Consider the following 20,931-nt stretch of genomic DNA (forward strand, 5'->3'; position numbering starts at 1 on the left):
GCTGCCAAGAGACTGTGCTTGGGCCTGGGCCCGGTGGTCTGGGAGTGGTGCTGAGGAGCCCAGGAGAGTCAACTTGAGGGAGCGAGGTCACTTAGAAGGTGAGAAAGGATCTAGTGTTCCAGAGGAAGCCTGGTGTCCTGGGATGGGGAGGGGGAAGAAAATGGTGGGGAGGAACTGAGGGCAGAGGGGAGTTGTCACTAAGAAACGAAAACAGTCCTGGAGTACAGTGCAAGCAGGAATGTTGGCTTTGGGGGCCTCTCTCAAGCTCACCTCCCTGGTATTGACCCTGCCTCTGAGTGTAGCTTCCAGCAGGGCCAAGCCCATCCTTCCCAGACAGCATCAGGCTGCTATGCTCTGATGTGTGTATGATCTGTAAGTGGCTGAATTCAGTGGTGGACCACAGTGATGATCACAGGGGTAGGCCCTGCTGGGCCCAGGGCAGCCTTGCAGTGGCATGGTGGAGAAGGCTACACTGGGCTCCCTTCTGGGACCGTCCACCTGGAGTTTCCAAGAAAGAAACAATAGTTATCACATTTCTTTTTCTTGTTTCCTTGATTTTTATCAGGATGGTTTGCGGAGACTATCAGGGAATGAATATGTTCTTTCAGCAAAAAGTAAGTGTTTCCTTTTTGATTTTTTTGATCATTATCTGTAATGCTGCAGTCAAGCTTATGTGAAAATAATTTTTCAAGTAATCTTTCTTATCACTGAGAAGTTTCTTGGTATGTCATAAAACTTCAGGAACAAACCAACTGTCCCCTGATGCAGCACTGTTAATACCAGAAAGCCTATTAATTTTGTTCTCCAAATTACATCACTTGGCAGACCTTCCGCAGGTTTCAAGCAGTATAATCACTCCCATGTCTCTTCATGATGTCCCACCGCGGATAGCTCAAGCCATGGAAAATGAGGAATATTGGGACTTTGATATTTTTGAACTGGAGGCTGCCACCCATAATAGGTGAGTTGAGGAGCTCAGCAGGTGGAGAGCTGGATTCTAAAGGCCTGCATGAAGGAGGGCACCTAAGGAATGTGGATTGTGCACAGAGCTTGTCCCTGATCAAGGAGGGAGGCTGAGGAAGGAGCAGCAGGGTAGCAGGTGGCCTTGAGTCACCAGGACCTGGGGGAGAGTGTGCCTGGCCACAATGGAGACAGCACATTCATGGAAAGTGTGAAACTGAGAAAGTGACTTATCTTCTCTAAATAGTAGAGGCTTTGTTCTGTGAAATAAGGATATTAATTTCTCCTGTAGGTGGTAATATGTTAAGATAGCAGCAAAGAGCACCACTCAGAGTCTAGAATCAAAATTTGTTAGAAACACACACATTTGATAAGAGCTACCCCCAGATCTTGGTTGCTGTGTTGGTGACAGGCATAGGGACATCCCAAACCCCAGTCATCCTCATCCAGGTGTGATCACAGGGAATGGGAGCAAGATTGGGATTTTGCCCTCAGTTTTGTACCTTGCTAAAGAACAGCTGTTAACCAAAGAGAGTTATCGGCTTGGTACACAGCAAAGGGATGTCCACAGAGCTGATGCCAGCCAGGGCTGCCCTTAGGGTGTCCCAGAGAGGTGTGCTGTGTTGGGCCATGGGATGATTCATAAGGTCTCATCCCAGTCTGGGTGAATTGCCTCAAGGTAGCCCCCTTCCTCCACTTTGTTCATGTTCACCATGAGTTAACCTTTAGATACATTCTGATTCCGTGTATCCCAACACAGCCGAGTGGGAAAGAATACTCCCATAGCTAATGAATCTTTGAGTACCTGATTTATATACTAGTGACATTACATCCATGTGAATTGGGCTAAGGCAGGTCAGTTTAAGTTCTATGATCACTGCTAGATACTGCCTCAGCAGAACTAAGTTTCTTGCCCTTCCAAGCCAAAGGCCAACTGCTGTATCAAGGTGACTTCTCGGCCTAACTTGATGAGCAGTTGATCACCTTCTCAGTGAAAACCTCCTCATACTGTAATATCCACCTCCAGATTGTTGAGATGATTACATGACATGTAGCAGTGTCTGGCTTCTATGCAGTCCTCAGGAAATTTTATTTCCTCCTAGGCAGGACATCTGGCCAATGACATAGGTCCAGCGAGTCCAAAGGAGAGGATAGCGTTCAAGGTGGTACAAGCTTAGCCTGGAAAAAGGATTATTTTGAGGAATCCACTAGTGCAAGTAGAATCTGAAGCAGGAAGGGCAGGGTAAGCAAACTTCACCCCAGCAAATGAGGAGCCCCAGAAGGGAGCCAAGGCCAGCAGCTGTTGTGGGCAGCCAGCTCTCACCTATGCATCTGCCCACCGAGGGTCAGGAGCGGAACCAGCTCCACCACAGAGAGGCCAGCACAACCTGGGCAGTCTCCACTTGCTACACTCTAGAAAGTCTGGCTTGGATTTGCTTGTTGGATCTGAACCTATTCGGGGGTCAAGACACTTTACCTGCTTCTTTGCTTTGTTTTAATATTGTGGATGTTTTCCTCTATAGGCCTTTGATTTATCTTGGTCTCAAAATGTTTGCTCGCTTTGGAATCTGTGAATTCTTAAACTGCTCCGAGTCAACACTGAGATCGTGGTTACAAATTATTGAAGCCAATTATCATTCTTCTAACCCCTACCACAATTCTACACATTCTGCTGATGTGCTTCATGCCACTGCCTATTTTCTCTCCAAGGAGAGGATAAAGGTGAGCTGGTGTTTGTACTTGGTGTTTAACAGACAAGAGCAGCAGGGAGAGTCTAATGTTTCTGCCTCCACCTAGTGATATGCATTGTGACTGCTCAGGGTGGTCCCCCACGTGTGCAGCCAGGCATAGGAAGGGTGAGGCCACATGAGAAGTCAAGGCAGGAAGCCACATTGTAGCTCTGGAAATTTGATATGTTAATTCATAACATAATCCCAGCTATTCCATGGGAGTACAAGAAGCAGGATTTGGTCTCCAGGGAGAAAGACAGTAAGGACAGGATAGGGCTGGTCTTCTGAGGGTCTCACTTTGAACCTACAGACAAGTACAGCCAAGTAACTGTTGGATACTGCCACTTTAGGGCCCCCACTCATAGCTCAGAGTCAGCCAGGGTCTGAGCCCAAGTTCATTATCTTTGTCCCAGTAGTGCTCCTACCCAGGGTTGTCTAGCTGGTCCAGGCTTCCATCATGCAACCAGATACTCACATCAGAAACCTGGAGTCATCCTTGGTTCTTTCCTCTCCTCAACCCCCTGATATCTGATCATCCAGCCTTGCCTCCTGTCATACCTAAATGTTCTCAGATTCATCTCCTCATCATGCCGCTGCTTCTGTCCTAGTGGGGGCCCCTATGAGTTCTCATCTAGACAGTTTCAAACTAGAACTCCTGACTGCCCCATCTCCCCTGTCAACATGACCTTTCTCAAACAGCTCTTCTGACCATGTCGTTCCCAGGAGCAGCCTCGCAGCTCCTGCAGGATTTCAACTTTAAAACTCCACAGTGCGGAAGTTCACAGTTCTGCTTACTCACCTCCTCTCTCATTCCCTCCCCTGTGGCCCAGACACACAGGCCACAATTGGACCAGGCCACACCACTCTAGCTTCTGAAGTGTCTTCCCTTGACCTGCTGCTCCCTTGGCTGGGACTAAGCATGCTTGCGGTCCCACAGTGCAAGTGCCTGCCTCTTGACTGTGTTTCCTCCTCTATAACATGGGACTCATACGTGGAAGAGAACAAAGGGAAAGGTGACTTCTGGCACATGGAGGGGTTGGGCAAGTGTAATTCCTCACTCTGAACGACAGACTTTCTCAGAGCCTGTCTTTCAGTTATCCTTTCCTTGCTACTTGTGATTCTTATTTTTTCTTTTAAAAAAAGATCAAGACGAAGACTGTAGGTAGAATAAGAGTCCAGAGAGAGGACTGTTTTATAAATTATTTTTAAAAGTGGCAAGGAGGCACATCTCTGACAGTATGGTTCCACATATAAAAGAAAACCCAATTTTTGCAGTAATTTATTGCTTTTGAAGTACTCTGTAGATAATGTATAAATATATATTCAGAGAGCTAACTTAAAACTTTTTGAAAGCATTTATTGAAATATAATTCATATACCATACGATTTACCCACTTAAAGTTAAAACTATTGAATTTTAATTTAAATTACTTTACAAGGCTGACTTATTAAATATACACCTTTTCAAGTATTCATAGAATATGTCCAAAAATAATCTTATACTTGGACACAACGAATGTGTTGATAAACTTCAAAACTTCAGAGGCCAGATTTTTCTAACTACAAAACAACAAAACTAGAATTTAATAACTAATGGTTAAATAAAAAATTCAACCATTACAAATGAGAAAATATTTTGAATAATTTGGGGATCAACAAAGAAATAAAACCAAAAAATGACAGATTATTTAGAAAACAACAAAATGAGAAACCTATACTTCAAAACCTATAGAATTCAGCCAACAATATATTTAAAGGTATATGTTTCAAGTGCTTTCATTACTTAAAAAAGAGAAGAAAAAGAACATGGGAAGATCAGAACGATAATCCAAAATGGTTCTTTGAAATAACTGAGAAAATAGACAAAGTTTCAGCCAAACTAATCAAGAAATAAAGAAAACACAGATTTATACAAATTTGGAATAGAAAACAATAGCAGAAAACACTTGCACATCTGTACTAATTCAAAAGCTTTAAAATAGGTGGTTTCTTTTTTTAAAAAAAGAATGTTTTAAATCAAATTAATGCAAGAAATAGAAAACGAAAAAAGGCCAATACCATGGAAATAATTTTTACCTTATCAGTTAATTTCAAAACCTTGCTCCTGACCCACATGGACAGCTGAATTCTTTAGCCCTTTAATGTGTTTTTTTCATGTTATATCAACCTTTTTGGAGCCTTGGGGGAAAAAAATGGGAAACTAAGAGATCATTTTATCAAACTCACAAAACCCTGACATCAACCTAAGATAGCCACCAAAAGGGGAGAGAAAATTACATCAATCCCCAATTAATCTAAGTGATGTGTTTTTTTAAAAATTATTTCTTTTTTATTTAGTAATATTAGTTTATGTTGGTCTAAGTCAGTATCTCCGATTAAGGACCTTTTTTGTGATGGGTCTAGAGAAAGACTGGCCGAGGAGGTAACTCTTATCTGCTGAGGACACCCTGTGTTTTGGTGAGTCCTTAACTTGTGTGAGACTGAGGATCAGATAATGTTCCCTAATAAACATCTGCAAAGATATAACTCTTTCAGAGTGGAGATGGGAAAACTGGATTTGCTCACACAATATGCTTTTCTCAGAAATCTGAAATATTCTTACGTTAATGTAATAGAGAAAGAAAATGATACAGAAAGCTTTCTTGCCTTCTATGCCATACCCCACTTCCTAAAAGATCTCTTGTTTCCAGCAAACTTTAGATCCAATTGATGAAGTCGCTGCCCTCATTGCAGCCACCATTCATGATGTGGATCACCCTGGGAGAACCAACTCCTTCCTGTGTAATGCTGGAAGTGAGCTGGCCATTTTGTACAATGACATTGCTGTGTTGGAGAGCCACCATGCAGCCTTGGCCTTCCAGCTGACCACTAGAGATGATAAATGCAATATCTTTAAGAACATGAAGAGGTAAGAACAGTGACTGGGAAGTATGTTAGACCCTGTGTCTCCCTTTTTTTTTTTAACAGCTTTATTGAGATATAACTTGCATACTATACAGTTCACTCATTTAAAGTATACAGTGATTTTTAGTATACTCACAGAGTTGTACAACCATTACCACAATCAGTTTTAGAACATTTTTATTACCACCTTGAGAAAACCTCAAATTCATGAGCAGTTCCTCCCCCTTTGCCCTTCAACTCCCCTAGCCCTAGGCAACCACTCATCCACTTTCTGTCTATAGATTTGCCAGTTCTGGACACTTTATATAAATGGAATTATATACAACATGTGGTCTTTTGTGACTGGCTTCTTTGACTTAGCACAGTGTTTTCAAGGGTGTCTTGACATTTCAAGAAGATGAAGTATAATGCTGACATTTTGAGCTCTTAGAGACTCAGAGAAGCAGTCATATTACACCTTTGCCGGGAACACTCCTCTCCGCCCTCTGGAGCCCTCATTATTGTCTCTGTTTACATGTCACTTCCTTGTAGAAGCCTTACCTGATCTCTCACACTAAGTTAAACCCTGTAATTATTCAGTCCCAATTTCCTTCCTACCTAGCACATATCACATTGTTTATTAAGTAATTATTTGTAAATTATCTGTTTAATGTTTGATTAGATTCTTAAGATTGTAAGGTCTACAGGTATCATGTCTTTGGTTCATCACTGTACCCTCAGTGTCTAGTCCAGTGCCTGGTATACAGTAGGGTTTTAGTAAATGTCAGTTGAAGAAGGAAAAAGCATTCTGTCATGAGGAATAGTTATTGATTTGGATTTTTAAGGAAAGTTTTATGTGGAATTTTTTTGTAAAGGAGACTCTTGGTTTTATGAAACTCCTTTCTGCCATGTTCTAGGATTTCAGAGGCAGAGTTAAAGTACGTTTCATTCATATTTGCTTAAAGATATATTAGTTATCTCTAGAGAACTATTCAAGTCCCTGCTAACTTTGGTTGTCTCCAAAGAAAGGAACCAGATTTCTGCAGAAAAGGGCTTGAATAAAGACTTTTTTATATTCTTTTGTACCTTTCAAATTTTGAATTATATGGATTGCCTTGTCAAAAAATAAAATTTTAAAATATTAAAAAACAAAGATTAGAGGAAGAGGTCTCAAGTATTCCCTGTGATTTTTTTCTCAGCTATGAGAAGGTCTACCCTCAAAGTTCTCTGGGCACTAAAATTGGTCTCAAGGTATCTCCATGTAAGCTACATTGTTTGTAACCACAGATCTCCATCTTCATTAAGAGAACTGGCTTTGTTCACCTCTACTATGTTCTGTCTTATTTTATTCTAAGAACTATATGCATCATACTATAGAATGATAAGATAAACATTGCGGCTATAAAGTCTTGCCCATAAGCTTTTGGTTTTAAGTTCTGTTCAGCTTCTCCTTGCTAATGATCTAGGCACTAATCCATAACTTTCACATTCTTTTAAAGTGTACTTTCAACTTCCAATGGTGTTAGACTTATAGCTGCAATGGAAACATATTCGGAATAACAGATTGTTTTCAGGAGTAGCTGTCTGGTCTTGATCAGTAACCTGTAGCAGCCTCTCATTTGTCATCTGAAACAGGAATGACTATCGGACACTACGCCAGGGGATTATCGACATGGTCCTAGCCACAGAAATGACAAAGCACTTCGAGCATGTCAACAAATTTGTCAACAGCATCAACAAGCCCTTGGCAGCTCTAGAAGAAGATGGGGTAAGAGAAACATATTGCAGAGAGAACCTGTGTTTGGGGCACTTACATCTATGTATTGTGGAGACACATTGGCTAGGACATATGAGCTGTGGAAGGTTTCCTCAGTGTGCTCATTGAATTTAGTTTTCACTGGTTTAAAAAAAAGGTTCAAAAACTTGGCAGAAGGGCTGGCCCTGTGGCCCACTCGGGAGAGTGCGGTGCTGGGAGCGCAGCGGCATTCCCACTGCGGGTTCGGATCCTATATAGGGATGGCCGGTGCGGTGCGCTCACTGGCCGAGTGCAGTGCAGATGACAAGCCAAGGGTTGCGATCCCCTTCCTGGTCACAAAAAAAGAAAAACTTGGCAGAAAAAAAAAAAAATAGGACACCCAAATAGATGTGAAAACTCTTAAGGGAAGGTCAAATTTTAGGCAGGTGGACCATTTCTGCACCCTTTCTCACAGATGTCCCCCTTTCCTCTTCTTGGGGCATTCTGGGGCCAGTTGAAGCCCTTGAGGTCTCATACCAGCCACTCCCAACTGGGCCTATTCTGTGGTAGCAGCAACTATCCTCTATTGGTCCATGTCACAGGATGGTGAGGGTTGGGAAAGACTTTGTATTTGGATCACAAGAGTGACATTATTGTTGCCCTTATTTCTGGATTTGAGGCATGGAAGCCACAACAAATGCCTGGCAAGGCTAACATTAAATGTCTTGCCAGGCAGGAGACCCCAGCTGAGGAAGCAGACATATCTGAGTTCCCATGCTAATTCTACCGTACCATCTCCTTGTCTGTAGAATGGGGATAATAAATCTCTGGGCATAGGACTGATAGGCATGGCACTTAATAAGTGGTACCTGTTGTACTAGAGTCATTGTAAGAGTAGGATCACAATCCCTTGACTCCTAACTCCGTTTTATTTTTACAACTCATTGGTTTGGCCATGGTCTTTATCTACTCCCTGGCTTTCTAGTGTAAATACTCATGTTTAACCTGATGTTGAAACCAATGGAGAACTCTATTCCTTTCACCCTTCACTGTTGTCCCTTGTCAGCCTGCCCCTGACTTTACTGTCTTTCTAAGGACTTTCAGTGCAGAGGTGCCCACACCAGTTTCTTTTATTGGCTCCTGCCCTGTCATCCTGGATAAGGCTAATTGTCACCCAGCCACCACACCTTGCTGACCCCATGATCTCATCTAGGCATTCCTCAGTTCAATTGAGTCCTCTGCTCCACTTGATAGTCATGTTTCTCATCTCCATTGTCAGTACTTGGGGTTGCTTCTGAGAGACTGGAAATCAATATCCAGTGGATCAGGGCAGGGACAAAGTAACAAGAAAGAATAGTTTCCAGGCTGGCAGTACTGAACTGCAGTCACACTGCAGGTATTAACAGATCTGAAGCAAGAAGGGTCAGCAGTGGAAACCTGGAGCAAGGAGAGCTACTGAAGCAGCCTTGGTGTAGTAGTCATTCTGGCACACTCCAGGAAGACTGAGCAGCCTGGCCTCAGGATGCCACCTGCCTATCTTATGGCAGATCTGTCCCCACTGAGATGGAACCATCAGGCCTCCTTGGATGACGGCTATTGCACATTGGACTCACATGACTAACTCCTTTGGAAGGTTGCTCGATGGGCACAGAATCAGAATGAGGAGAGTTGCTTGCTCTAGTCTCTGTCAATTCTCTCTGCCCCAGTACTCTCTCTTCCAACCCGAATTCTCTTCAGAGGACTTACAACTAGAGGGTCAATGACACCATGGATTGAGAATTCATATTGAATAGGGCACCTTGTGAAGCAGACAGCATGTGGCACTGTGAGTGGAAGGTAGCCTGGGACTAAAGGCAGACAGACCTTAAGTTCTTATCCTGACTCAGCTGGGTAGTTTTGGATGAGTCATTTCTCCTCTCTGAGTCCCAATGTCCTCATTCGTAAAATGTAACAATTAATAATACTCTTAATATGCTTACCATAAGATCTTCTTGTGAGCGTAGATCAAAAGAGAATTATCGTTAAGTCCTTATTTTAGGGCACTGTAATGGAATCTCACTGTTTACACGATCTTGGTACCCTGAAGGCTAATTATCAAGATCATACCTCTCACAGGGCTGGGTTGAGGATTGGGCTGTGAGAAGCAGGGGGCCTGGTGGACCACAAGAACCCTTTTGTTATGAGAGCAGAGAAATTTTTTATTTTTGCAGTTCATACTTTTTTTTTGGTAAATATAATAAAAGATATAACCAATCTTTGGGTCTTACTAAGGAGGAGAAAGAGAGAGGCAGTGGAACAGAAAGAAAAGGCAACTATTAGAAAGATTTAGAGTGAGAAGAAGAGAAGGAGGAGGCGAGGAAAAGAGGAAGAGCAGATACATCAATACCCAGTTCTATCCTTTACTCCTACGTCCTGCTGGAATCTCACTGGGCCTTGGTTTTCTCCTTTGTAAAATGAAAGGCCAAGCTCAATGCTCACAGTATCCTCAGCACTATTTTGTGAGACCCTTAACTTGTAGATCCTGGCCAGTGTCTCTTTGTGCTTACAGTGGGACCACACCAGTAAGAGAGGGGTGGGCACTAGAACACCCATTTTGATTGTTTTAAATTCCACTCATGTTTTAGGAAACTGGTAAAGATCAGGAAGCTATAAACACTATGCTCAGAACTCCAGAGAACAGGACTCTAATTAAACGAATGCTAATTAAGTGTGCTGATGTGTCCAATCCCTGCCGACCGCTGGAGTACTGCATTGAGTGGGCCGCACGCATTTCAGAAGAATATTTTTCTCAGGTAAGATGCTGCCTCTTAACTCTTGAGTTCCTAGAGGGAGAGAAAGAGAGAGAAACCATAAGACCATAAAAAGTAATGGACTTAAAACTCAAAATGAAGTTCTAGATGAAATTCTGTCCTTAAAGAACATTTCTTGCATTGTACATTTACTGGTAATGAATTCTATTTGTTTTTCCTTATCTGAGAACGTGTCTATTTTGCCTTCATATTTGTAGAATATTTTTACTGGGTGTAGAATCCTGGGCTGACAGTTTTATCATAAAAGCCCTTTAAAGGAATAATCTCCCCTTCATATTCTCTCTGGGTAGAAAAAAAAATTCTCTTGGAGCAGAAAAAAAATTAGAAAATATTGGCTAAGATTTTTCCAGATTTTGTAGAGGACATATGCATACACATTCAAGAAGCCCAGTGAACCTAACCCATGTCAGGCATGTCATAGTGAATCAGCTACAAGCCAAAGATAAAAAAAAAAATCTTGAAATCAGCCAGAGAAAAATGAGACATTACTTAAAAGGAAATAAGGATTCTCATGTCTTCTGACTTCCTATCAGAAACTGTGAAGGTCAGAAAACACTGGGACATCTTTTAAGTGCTATTAGGAGAAACCTTGTCAACCCAGAATTCTATATCCAGTGAAAATATCCTTCAAGAATCAAGGCAAAATAAACACATTCTCAGATAAGGAAAAACTAATAGAATTTATCACCAGTAAACCTACAATATAAGAAATGCTAAACGAAGTTCTTAAGACTGAAAAGAATTGATACCAGATGCAAACTTCGATATTCAAGAAGGAATGAAAAGTAACAAAAATGGTAAATATCTGGATAACTAAAATATTTTTTTGTTCTATTGATTTCTGTAAATATATAGGACTATTTTAAGCAAAAGTTATAACATTGCATGGGAGGGTGTATAATGTTAGTAGCTATAAGGTCTATGACAGCTAGAACATAAAGGATAAGGGAAGGTAAATGAACCTACACAGGTCTAAGGTTTCTTCTACATTTTACATGAATTGTTACAATATTAGCTCAGTAGACTCAAAAGTGAAGGATATATGTTTTAATTCCTAGAGCAATCACTGTAGTTTAAAAGCTAATTGACGTATTATAATGAAATTCCAAAATATATTAAAATAATACAAAGAAGGCAGAAGAGGAGATACAGAAGAACCAAAAAACAAAGGAACAAACACAAAACAAATAGTAAAATGGTAGTTCTAACTCTAATCATATCACAGCTTCCATTAAATGTTAGTGGATTTAAACACTCCAATTAAACGAGTATTCATCAGAATGGATTTTTTTTTTTTTAATGATACAGGCAGTGTACAAAAGACACATTTTAAATATAAAGAGCAGATAGGTTCAAGGTAAATGGATGGAAAAAGATATATTGTGCAAACTGTGAGCATAAAAAGACTGAATGACCATATTAATTTCAGATAAAATAGACATCAAGACGAAGGATATTAACCAGATAAAAGGGTTAGTTCTATAGGAAGACCGAATCATCATACACGTATATGCACCTAATATCAGAGCTTCAAAATAAATGAAGAAAAATCAACAAAATCAAAAAGAGAAATAGGCGATTCTATAATTATAGTTAGATGTTTTTAACACCCTCTTTCAGCAATTTATAGAACAACCAGATTAAAATATCAGTGAAGATACAGATAATTTAAATAATACTATCAACCACCTTACCTTAGTTAATATTTATAGAACAGTACACTCTTTGTCTGCAGAATACAGTCTTTAAATACACATGATATATTCACCAAGAAAGATCATATGCTAGGCCACAAAACAGTTTCGATAATCAAGAGGACTGAATTCAAATGGAATATGTTCTTGTGCAATTAAATCAAATCAGTAAAAATAAGATATCCAGGAAAACACCAAATATTTGGAAATTGGACAACACGCTTCTAAATAATCCATGGGTCAAATTAGAAAACATTTAGAATTAAATGAAAATGAAAATATATCAAAATTATGGGATGCAACTAACACTGCTTAGAGGGAGATTTATAATTTTAATTCATTATCAGAAAAAAAGAAAGCCCTAAAATTAATGACTTAGATTTCACCTTTAAACTAGAAAAAGACAAGGTAAACCCAAAATAAGAAGGAAAGATGTGCTGGTAACACCAAGGTCACAGGTTCAGATCTCCATACAGGCCTGCTGCACAAAAAAAAAGAAGGAACGATATAATAAATTTAAGAGCAAAAAATGAGGAAATAGACAGCTAAGAGTAAAAAAAAAATAACAAAGCAAAAAGATCATTCTCTGATAAGATTAACTAAATTAGTAAATATACCTAGACTAGCCAACAAAAAAAGAACACAAATGACCAATATCAGGAACGAAAGAGGGATTGTCATAAACTTTACACACATTAAGAGGATAACTTTTTATATTATGAATAACTTTATACTAACGAATTTGACAACTAAGTGAAATGGACAAATTCCTTGAAAACTACAATCTAACAAAACTACCAAGATGGAATGATAATCTGAGTAAACCTATATATTAAAGAAATTCTTATCAAAAACCTTCCCACAAAGAAAACTAAGGAATTCTGTCAAATATTTAAAGAAGAAATAATACTAGTCTCACAAATTGTATCAGAAAATAGAAGTCGTCTAAACACTTCCCAGCTCATTTTGTGAGACCATTGCTATTCTGTTATCTAAATCCGACAATGACAATACTAGGGGGAAATTACAGTTCATTATCCTCAGGAACATAGATGAAAAGATACTTAAGCAAACAACATAGAGAGAGAATAATATACCATTACTAAGTAGGATTTTTCCCCCCAGGAATGCAAAGTTAGTTTATTTTTTTTAATTTTTTTTTTTAAATTTTATTTTGTTGATATACAATGTGGTTGATTATTGTGGCCCATTACTGAAACCTCCCTCTCTCCTCCCTTTCCCCCTTCCCACCCAGCAATGTCCTTTCTGTTTGCTTGTCACGTCAACTTCAAGGAATTGTAGTTGTTATGTCTTCTTCCCCCCCTCCCCCGGTTTTTTTTTTGTGTGTGTGTGTGTGTGTGTGTGTGTGTGTGTGTGTGTGTGTGTGTGTGTGTGAATTTATTTATTTATTTTTAGCTCCCACTAATAAGTGAGAACATGTGGTATTTTTCTTTCTGTGCCTGACTTGTTTCACTTAATATAATTCTCTCAAGGTCCATCCATGTTGTTGCAAATGGCAGTATTTCATTCTTTTCTATAGCTGAGTAGTATTCCATTGTGTAGATGTACCACATTTTCTGTATCCACTCATCTGATGATGGACATTTGGGCTGGTTCCAACTCTTGGCTATTGTAAAGAGTGCTGCGATGAACACTGGGGAACAGGTATACCTTCGACTTGATGATTTCCATTCTTCTGGGTATATTCCCAGCAGTGGGATAGCTGGGTCATATGGTAGATCTATCTGCAATTGTTTGAGGAACCTCCATACCATTTTCCATAGAGGCTGCACCATTTTGCAGTCCCACCAACAATGTATGAGAGTTCCTTTTTCTCTGCAACCTCGCCAGCATTTATCGTTCAGAGTCTTTTGGATTTTAGCCATCCTAACTGGGGTGAGATGGTATCTTTGTAGTTTTGATTTGCATTTCCTGGATGCTGAGTGATGTTGAGCATTTTTTCATATGTCTGTTGGCCATTTGTATATCTTCCTTAGAGAAATGCCTACTTAGCTCTTTTGCCCATTTCTTAATTGGGTTGCTTGTTTTTTTCTTGTAAAGTTGTTTGAGTTCCTTGTATATTCTGGATATTAATCCTTTGTCAGATGTATATTTTGCAAATATTTTCTCCCACTCTGTTGATTGTCTTTTAACTCTGTTAATTGTTTCTTTTGCTGTGCAGAAGCTCTTTAGTTTGATATAATCCCATTTGTTTATTTTTCCTTTGGTTGCCCGTGCTTTTGGGGTCCTATTCATGAAGTCTGTGTCCAGTCCTACTTCCTGAAGTGTTTCTCCTATGTTTTCTGTAAGAAGTTTTATTGTTTCAGGGTGTATATTTAATTCTTTAATCCATTTTGAGTTGACTTTAGTGTATGGTGAAAGGTATGGGTCTAGTTTCATTCTCCTGCATATTGATGTCCAGTTCTCCCAGCACCATTTGCTAAAGAGGCAGTCTCTTCCCCAGTGTATAGGCTTGGTGCCTTTGTCAAGGATCAGATGGCTGTAGGTGTGTGGGTTGATTTCTGGATTCTCTATTCTATTCCATTGATCAGTGTGTCTGTTTTTATGCCAGTACCATACTGTTTTGGTTATTATAGCTTTGTAGTATAGTTTAGAGTCAGGTAGTGTTATGCCTTTAGCTTTATTTTTTTTGCTCAGCGTTGCTTTGGCTATGTGTGGTCTTTTGTTATTCCATATAAATGTCTGGATATTTCTTTCCTTTTCTGAGAAAAATGTCATTGGAATTTTGATGGGGATTGCACTGAATTTGTAGATCACTTTGGGTAGTATGGACATTTTCACTATGTTCATTCTTCCAATCCAAGAGCATGAGATATCTTTCCATCTTCTTGTATCCTCTCTAATTTCTCTCAGCAGTGGTTTGTAGTTCTCGTTATAGAGATTTTTCACATCCTTGGTTAACTCAATTCCTGAGTATTTTATTTTTTTGGTGGCTATTGTAAATGGGCACACTTTCTTGATTTCCTTTTCTGCATGTTCACTATTGGAAAATAGAAATGCTACTGATTTTTGTGTGTTGATTTTGTATCCTGCTACTGTGCTGAAATCATTTATCACCTCCAAGAGTTTTTTTGTAGAGGCTTTAGGCTGTTTGATATATAGGATCATGTCATCTGCAAACAGGGACAGTTTGACTTCATCTTTTCCAATCTGGATGCCCTTTATTTCCTTCTCTTCTCTAATTGCTCTGGCTAGTACTTCCAACACTATGTTGAATAGGAGTGGTGAGAGTGGGCATCCTTGTCTAGTTCCTGTTCTTAAAGGAAAAGCTTTCAGCTTTTCCCCATTCAGGATGATATTGGTGGTAGGTTTATCATATATGGCTTTAATTATGTTGAGATACTTTCCATCTATACCTAACTTATAGAGGGTCTTTGTCATGAATGAATGTTGAATTTTATCAAATGCTTTTTCAGCGTCTATAGAGATGATCATATGGTCCTTGTGTTTGAGTTTATTAATATGGTGTATCACATTTGTTGATTTGCGTATGTTGAACCAACCTTGCATCCCTGGGATGAATCCCACTTGATCGTGGTGAATAATTTTATGTATGTGTTGCTGTATTCTGTTAGCTAGTATTTTAGTGAGGATTTTTGCATCTATATTCATCAAGGATATCGGCCTGTAGTTTTCTTTTTTGGTTATATCTTTACCTGGTTTTGGTATCAGGATGATGTTTGCTTCATAGAATGAGTTTGGGAGATTTGCGTCTGTTTCAATCTTTTGGAATAGTTTGTAAAGAATCAGTGTCAATTCCTCTTTGAATGTTTGGTAAAATTCTGCTGTGAATCCGTCTGGTCCCGGACTTTTCTTTGTTGGGAACCTTCTGATAACAGCTTCAATCTCCTTTATTGTTATTGGTCTGTTCAGATTTTCTACATCTTCATGGCTCAGTTTTGGGAACTTGTGTGTGTCCAGAAATTTATCCTTTTCCTCCAGATTTTCAAATTTGTTGGCGTATAGTTGTTTATAGTAGTCTCGAATGATTCCTTGTATTTCAGATGAATCAGTTGTAATATCACCTTTTTCATTTCTAATTTTTGTTATTTGAATCTACTCTCTCCTTTTTTGTTAGCCATGCTAATGGTTTGTCAATTTTATTTATCTGTTCAAAAAACCAACTTTTTGATTTGTTGATCTTTTGTATTGTTTTTGGGTTTCAATTTCATTAAGTTCTGCTCTGATCTTAATGATTTCTTTTCATCTGCTAACTTTAGGTTTGGATTGTTCTTGTTTTTCTAGTTCTTTAAGGTGAAGTGTTAGGTTGTTCACTTGCCATCTTTCCATTCTTCTGAAGTAAGCATTTAATGCGATAAATTTCCCCCTTAGTACTGCTTTTGCAGTGTCCCACAGGTTTTGGTATGATGTATCACTATTTTCATTATTTTCAATAAATTTTTTGATTTCCTGCTTGATTTCTTCTTGGACCCATATGTCATTAAGTAGAATGCTGTTTAATTTTCATGTGTTTGTACAGTTTCCAGAATTTCATTTGTTATTGATTTCTAGTTTTAATCCATTGTGGTCGGAGAAAGTACATGGGATAATTCCAATTTTTTGAGTTTGGTGAGACTTGATTTGTGACCTAATATGTGATCTATCCTGGAGAATGATCCATGTGCTGATGAGAAGAATGAATATTCTGAGGTTATTGGATGGAATGTTCTGTAGATATCTGCCAAGTCCAATTGGTCTAGAGTCTTGTTTAGATCTTGTGTTTCTCTGCTGATTCTTTGCCTAGATGATCTGTCCAATATTGACAGTGGGGTATTCAGGTCCCCTGCTATTATGGTATTAGTGTCTATTTCCTTCTTTAGGTCTAATAGAGTTTGTTTTCTAAATCTGGCTGCTCCAACATTGGGTGCATATATATTTATGATTGTTATGTCTCTTGATGGATCAGTCCTTTTATCATTACATAGTGTCCCTCATTGTCTCTTTTTATGGTTTTTAGTTTAAAGTCTATTTTATCAGATATAAGAATAGCTACTCCAGCTCGTTTTTCTTTTCTGTTTGCATGGTAAATCTTTTTCCATCCTTTCACTCTTAGTGTATGTGAGTCTTTATGGGTGAGGTGGGTCTCTTGTAGGCAGCATATAGTTGGGTCCTCCTTTTTAATCCAGTCAGCCAGTCTGTGTCTTTTGATTGGGGAATTTAAGCCTTTTAAATTGAGTTGTTATTGACAAGTTTTGATTTATTCCTAGCATTTTGTCTTAGGTGTCTTTTGTTCTTTGCTTTCTGATTTACTGTTTGTTTTCTGTGTTTGTTGGTTCCTTGGGTTGTAGATACCCTTTTTGTTTGTTTGTTTTCTCTTCATGAATGCCATTTTTATTATACTAGTGGGTTTTGATTTTTCTTGGGTTTTTATGGCAGTGGTAGTTATTTTTCAGGAACCAAACCCAGTACTCCCTTGAGAATTTCTTGTAAGGGTGGTCGTGTGGTGTTGAACTCCTGCAGTTTTTGTTTGTCTGAGAAATGTACTATTTGCCCTTCATTCCAGAAGGACAGCCTTGCAGGGTAGAGTATTCTTGGGTGGCAATCTCTGTCTTTTAGTATTTTGAATATATCATCCCATTCCTTTCTGGCTTTTAGGATTTGTGATGAAAAGTCTGATGTTAGCCTGATTGGGGCTCCCTTATGGGTAATTTGATGCTTCTCTCTTGCAGCTTTTAAGATTCCCTCTTTGTCTTTGAGTTTTGCCAATCTGACTATAACATGTCTTAGAGAAGACTTTTTTGGGTTGAATACGTTTGGAGATCGTTGAGCTTCCTGGATCTGAAGATCTGTGATTTTTCCTATACCTGGGAAGTTTTCTGCCACTATTTTGTTGAATGTGTTTTCAGTGAAATCTCCTCTTTCCTCCCCTTCTGGAATACCCATGACTCGGATATTTGAGTGCTTAAGGTTGTCTGATATCTCTGTCAGATTTTCTTCAATGCCTTTGATTCTTTTTTCTTTTCTTTTCTTTTTTTTTTTTTTTTGTCTGCTTGTGTTATTTCAAACAGCCTATCTTCAAGTTCAGAGGTTCTCTCTTCAACTTCCGCAAGCCTGCTGGTTAAACTCTCCGTTGTGTTTTTTATTTCGCTGAATAACTTCTTCAGTTTGGCAAGTTCTGCTACATTTTTTTTCAGGGCATTGATTTCCTTGTACATTTCTTCTTTCAGGTCCTGTATACTTTTCCTCATTTCATCATGATGTCTAGCTGAGTTTTCTTGTATCTCATTCAGTTTCCTTAGAATTATCATTCGAAATTCCTTGTCAGTCATTTCAAGGGCTTCTTGTTCTATAGGATCTAGACCTTGAGAGTTATTATACTTTGGTGGTGTACTTTCTTGATTTTTTGTATTTCTGGTATCTTTTCTTTGAAGTTTATTCATTGTGGCAGGGGGTTTTACAGTCCACAGGTTTGTCACTATTGACTCACTAAGATGTTGCTGTGGTTGCCAATTTGGTATGGCTACCTCAGTGACTGCTCAGTTGGCACTAGTGCCTTGCATGTGTGGTTGCCTCGGGTCTTGGGCCTCTCCGGGGAGCCACCCCTCTGGTCAGCTTGGACTCTGCCAGGCTGCTGGATCACGGGGCGGTACCGCAAGGTGTGTGGTCTCTGCTGAGCTTCCACCTCCTGTGCTGAACTTCTCCCTGTTCCGTGTACTCTGGGCCGGGCTGCTGGGATGCACAGAGGCACCACAGAGCATGTGGTCTCTGCGGACCTTCCCCTTCCCCTGCTGGATGTCTCCCTGCTCTGTGCATGCTAGGCCAGGCTTGGGATGGAGCCAGGTGGCGGTGGTGAAGCCGACCTGCTGCTGGATTGTGCAACGGCGGCCCCCCCACAGGGTGTGTGGACTCTGCGGAGCTTCTATCTCCCCTGCTGGACGTCTCTGTGCTCAGTACGCATTGGGCTGGGCTGCTGGATCGCGCGGCAGCGGTGTGGTCCCCGTGGAGTTCCCGCCTCCCCTGCCGGACTTCTCCCTGTTCCGTGTGCACTAGGCCGGGCTGGGAATGGAGCTGGGTGCCTGTGGTGAAGCCTACCTGCTGGATCACGCAGTGGCGGCCCCACAGTGTGTGTGGTTTCTGTGGAGCCTCTGCCTCCCCTGCTGGACTTCTCCCCACTCTGTGCACACTGGGCCCGGCTGGGAATGGAGCTGGGTGGCAGCGGTAAAGCCTATCTGCCGGATCCTGCGACAGCGGCCCCACAGGGCATGTGGTCTCCACGTAGCTTCTGCCTCCCCTGCTGGTCGTCTCCCCGTTCCATATGCACTTGATGTTATGTTTTTATAGTTTAAATCGGTTGATTTGTGGGAGAGAGTGACACTAGGGACCGTCTATTCCGCCATCTTGACCGGAAGTCTCAAAACTCTGTTTATTTCCACCTTTATCTTTGTGTCTGACACCGTACTGGTCATTGGAGATGTCATTCCCGCTCTTATGGACCTGATTGACTAATGGAGCAGATAGATATTAGTGTATACATGCTTTGAAAGAAATATACAGGTTACTTTGAGAGCTGGGGACCTGAGCTACACTGGAGCACCCTTGACAATTGACATTTAAGTTGTAACATGAAAGGTAAATAGAAATTTGTTAGGCTTCCAAAGGTCTCAGGGCAGAAAACAGCATGATCGCAAAGTTAGGTTAATAACAGAAAAAAATCAGTTATTCGCCATACTAATTGAATAAAGGAGAAAAACTGTAAGATTATTTCTGTAAGTGCAGAAGTATTTGACAAAATTTAACATCCATTCATCATAAAACTGCTACCAAACTAGAAATAGAAGGGAATTATTTTGAAAAGGGCATCTGCAAAAACATACAGCTAACATATTTAGTGGTGAAATACTGAATACATTCTCCTTAAGACTGGAAACAATGTGAGGGTAGCCATTCTTACCACTTCTGTTCAACATTGTGTTGGCAGTCCTAGCCATTGCGACAGGCAAGGGAGTCAAAGAGGTATAAAGAACAGAAAGTAAGACATATATTTGTTTGTTTGCAAATCATGATTTTTTTAATGTAGAAAATTCTAAGGAATGTTGGAAACAATTACTAAAACTAGTAAGTGGATTTTACTTAGCAAGGTCATAGGACACAAGCTCAATATACAAAAGTTGTACTTTACATACTAGCAACAATTGGAAAATGAAACTAAAAACACAATCCCATTTATAATAGCAATAAAAAAAAAGAATTACTTAGGAATAAATTTAATAAAAGATGGCCAGACCTTTACAATGAAAACCATGAAACATTGCTGAGAAATTAAAGAACACCTGAATAAACGGGGAGGTATATCATGTTTACATATTGGAAGGCTCAAATGTTGTTAAGATTCAGTTCTTCCTGAATTGATGTATCAATCAAAATCCCAGATTTTTTTTGTGTGGAAATTGACAAACTGATTCTAAATTGCATATGGAAATGTGAAGGACCTTGAATAAGCAAAGCAAACTTGAAAAACAAAAAGGTGGGGGAAAAAAGTTGGAATACTTGTACTATTTGGCTTCAAAACATATAATAATCAAGACAGTGTGGTGCTGGCATAAAGATAACAAATACGTCTATGGAACAGAATAGAAATCCCACAAACAGACCACATTTGTACAGTCAGTGGGGAAAAGAAAAATTTTTTCAGCAAGTGGTATTGGAATAATAGAATATCCATATGCAAAAAAAAGAACCATACCTCCTCCTGTGTAATACCATAGAGAAATATCAGTTCACAATTCACAAAGGATCTTAAACCTAAATACAAAAGCTTTTAGAGAAAAATATACCACTGGCTTGGAAGTGGATAGAGATTTCTTAGGTACAGAAAGCAGCAACCATAAAAAGAAAATATAATAAGTTAGACTTTCTCAAAATTAGAAAATAAATGCTCATCCAAACACAGCTAAGAAAATGAATAATGAGGCCACATAGAAAGAAAATAGTTACAAATCATATCTGATTGTACATAAAGGATCGTATCCAGAATATGTAAAGAACTACAACTCAACAATAAAAAGATAAACTGCTTAATTTAAAATGGTCAAATATTTTAACAGACACTTCAGAAAAGAAGATATTATGAATGGCTGGCTTATAAGCACATGAAAATG

The 20,931-nt window shown here is 39.5% G+C and overlaps 1 protein-coding gene across 1 annotated transcript in view; it reads left to right on the forward strand.

Moving 5' to 3' along the window:
- PDE8A (phosphodiesterase 8A) overlaps positions 1-20,931 on the forward strand; it is a 159,491-nt gene that overhangs the window by 127,881 nt on the left and 10,679 nt on the right. Inside the window, exons 15-20 of the mRNA XM_063088669.1 lie at positions 566-614; positions 826-961; positions 2,484-2,682; positions 5,381-5,598; positions 7,209-7,341; positions 9,933-10,100. Of these exons, the coding sequence (XP_062944739.1) occupies positions 566-614; positions 826-961; positions 2,484-2,682; positions 5,381-5,598; positions 7,209-7,341; positions 9,933-10,100 (903 nt within the window). The remainder of the gene's footprint in view (positions 1-565; positions 615-825; positions 962-2,483; positions 2,683-5,380; positions 5,599-7,208; positions 7,342-9,932; positions 10,101-20,931) is intronic.

Source organism: Cynocephalus volans, chromosome 3 (assembly GCF_027409185.1).
Source record: "Cynocephalus volans isolate mCynVol1 chromosome 3, mCynVol1.pri, whole genome shotgun sequence".
Lineage (NCBI taxonomy): Eukaryota > Metazoa > Chordata > Mammalia > Dermoptera > Cynocephalidae > Cynocephalus > Cynocephalus volans.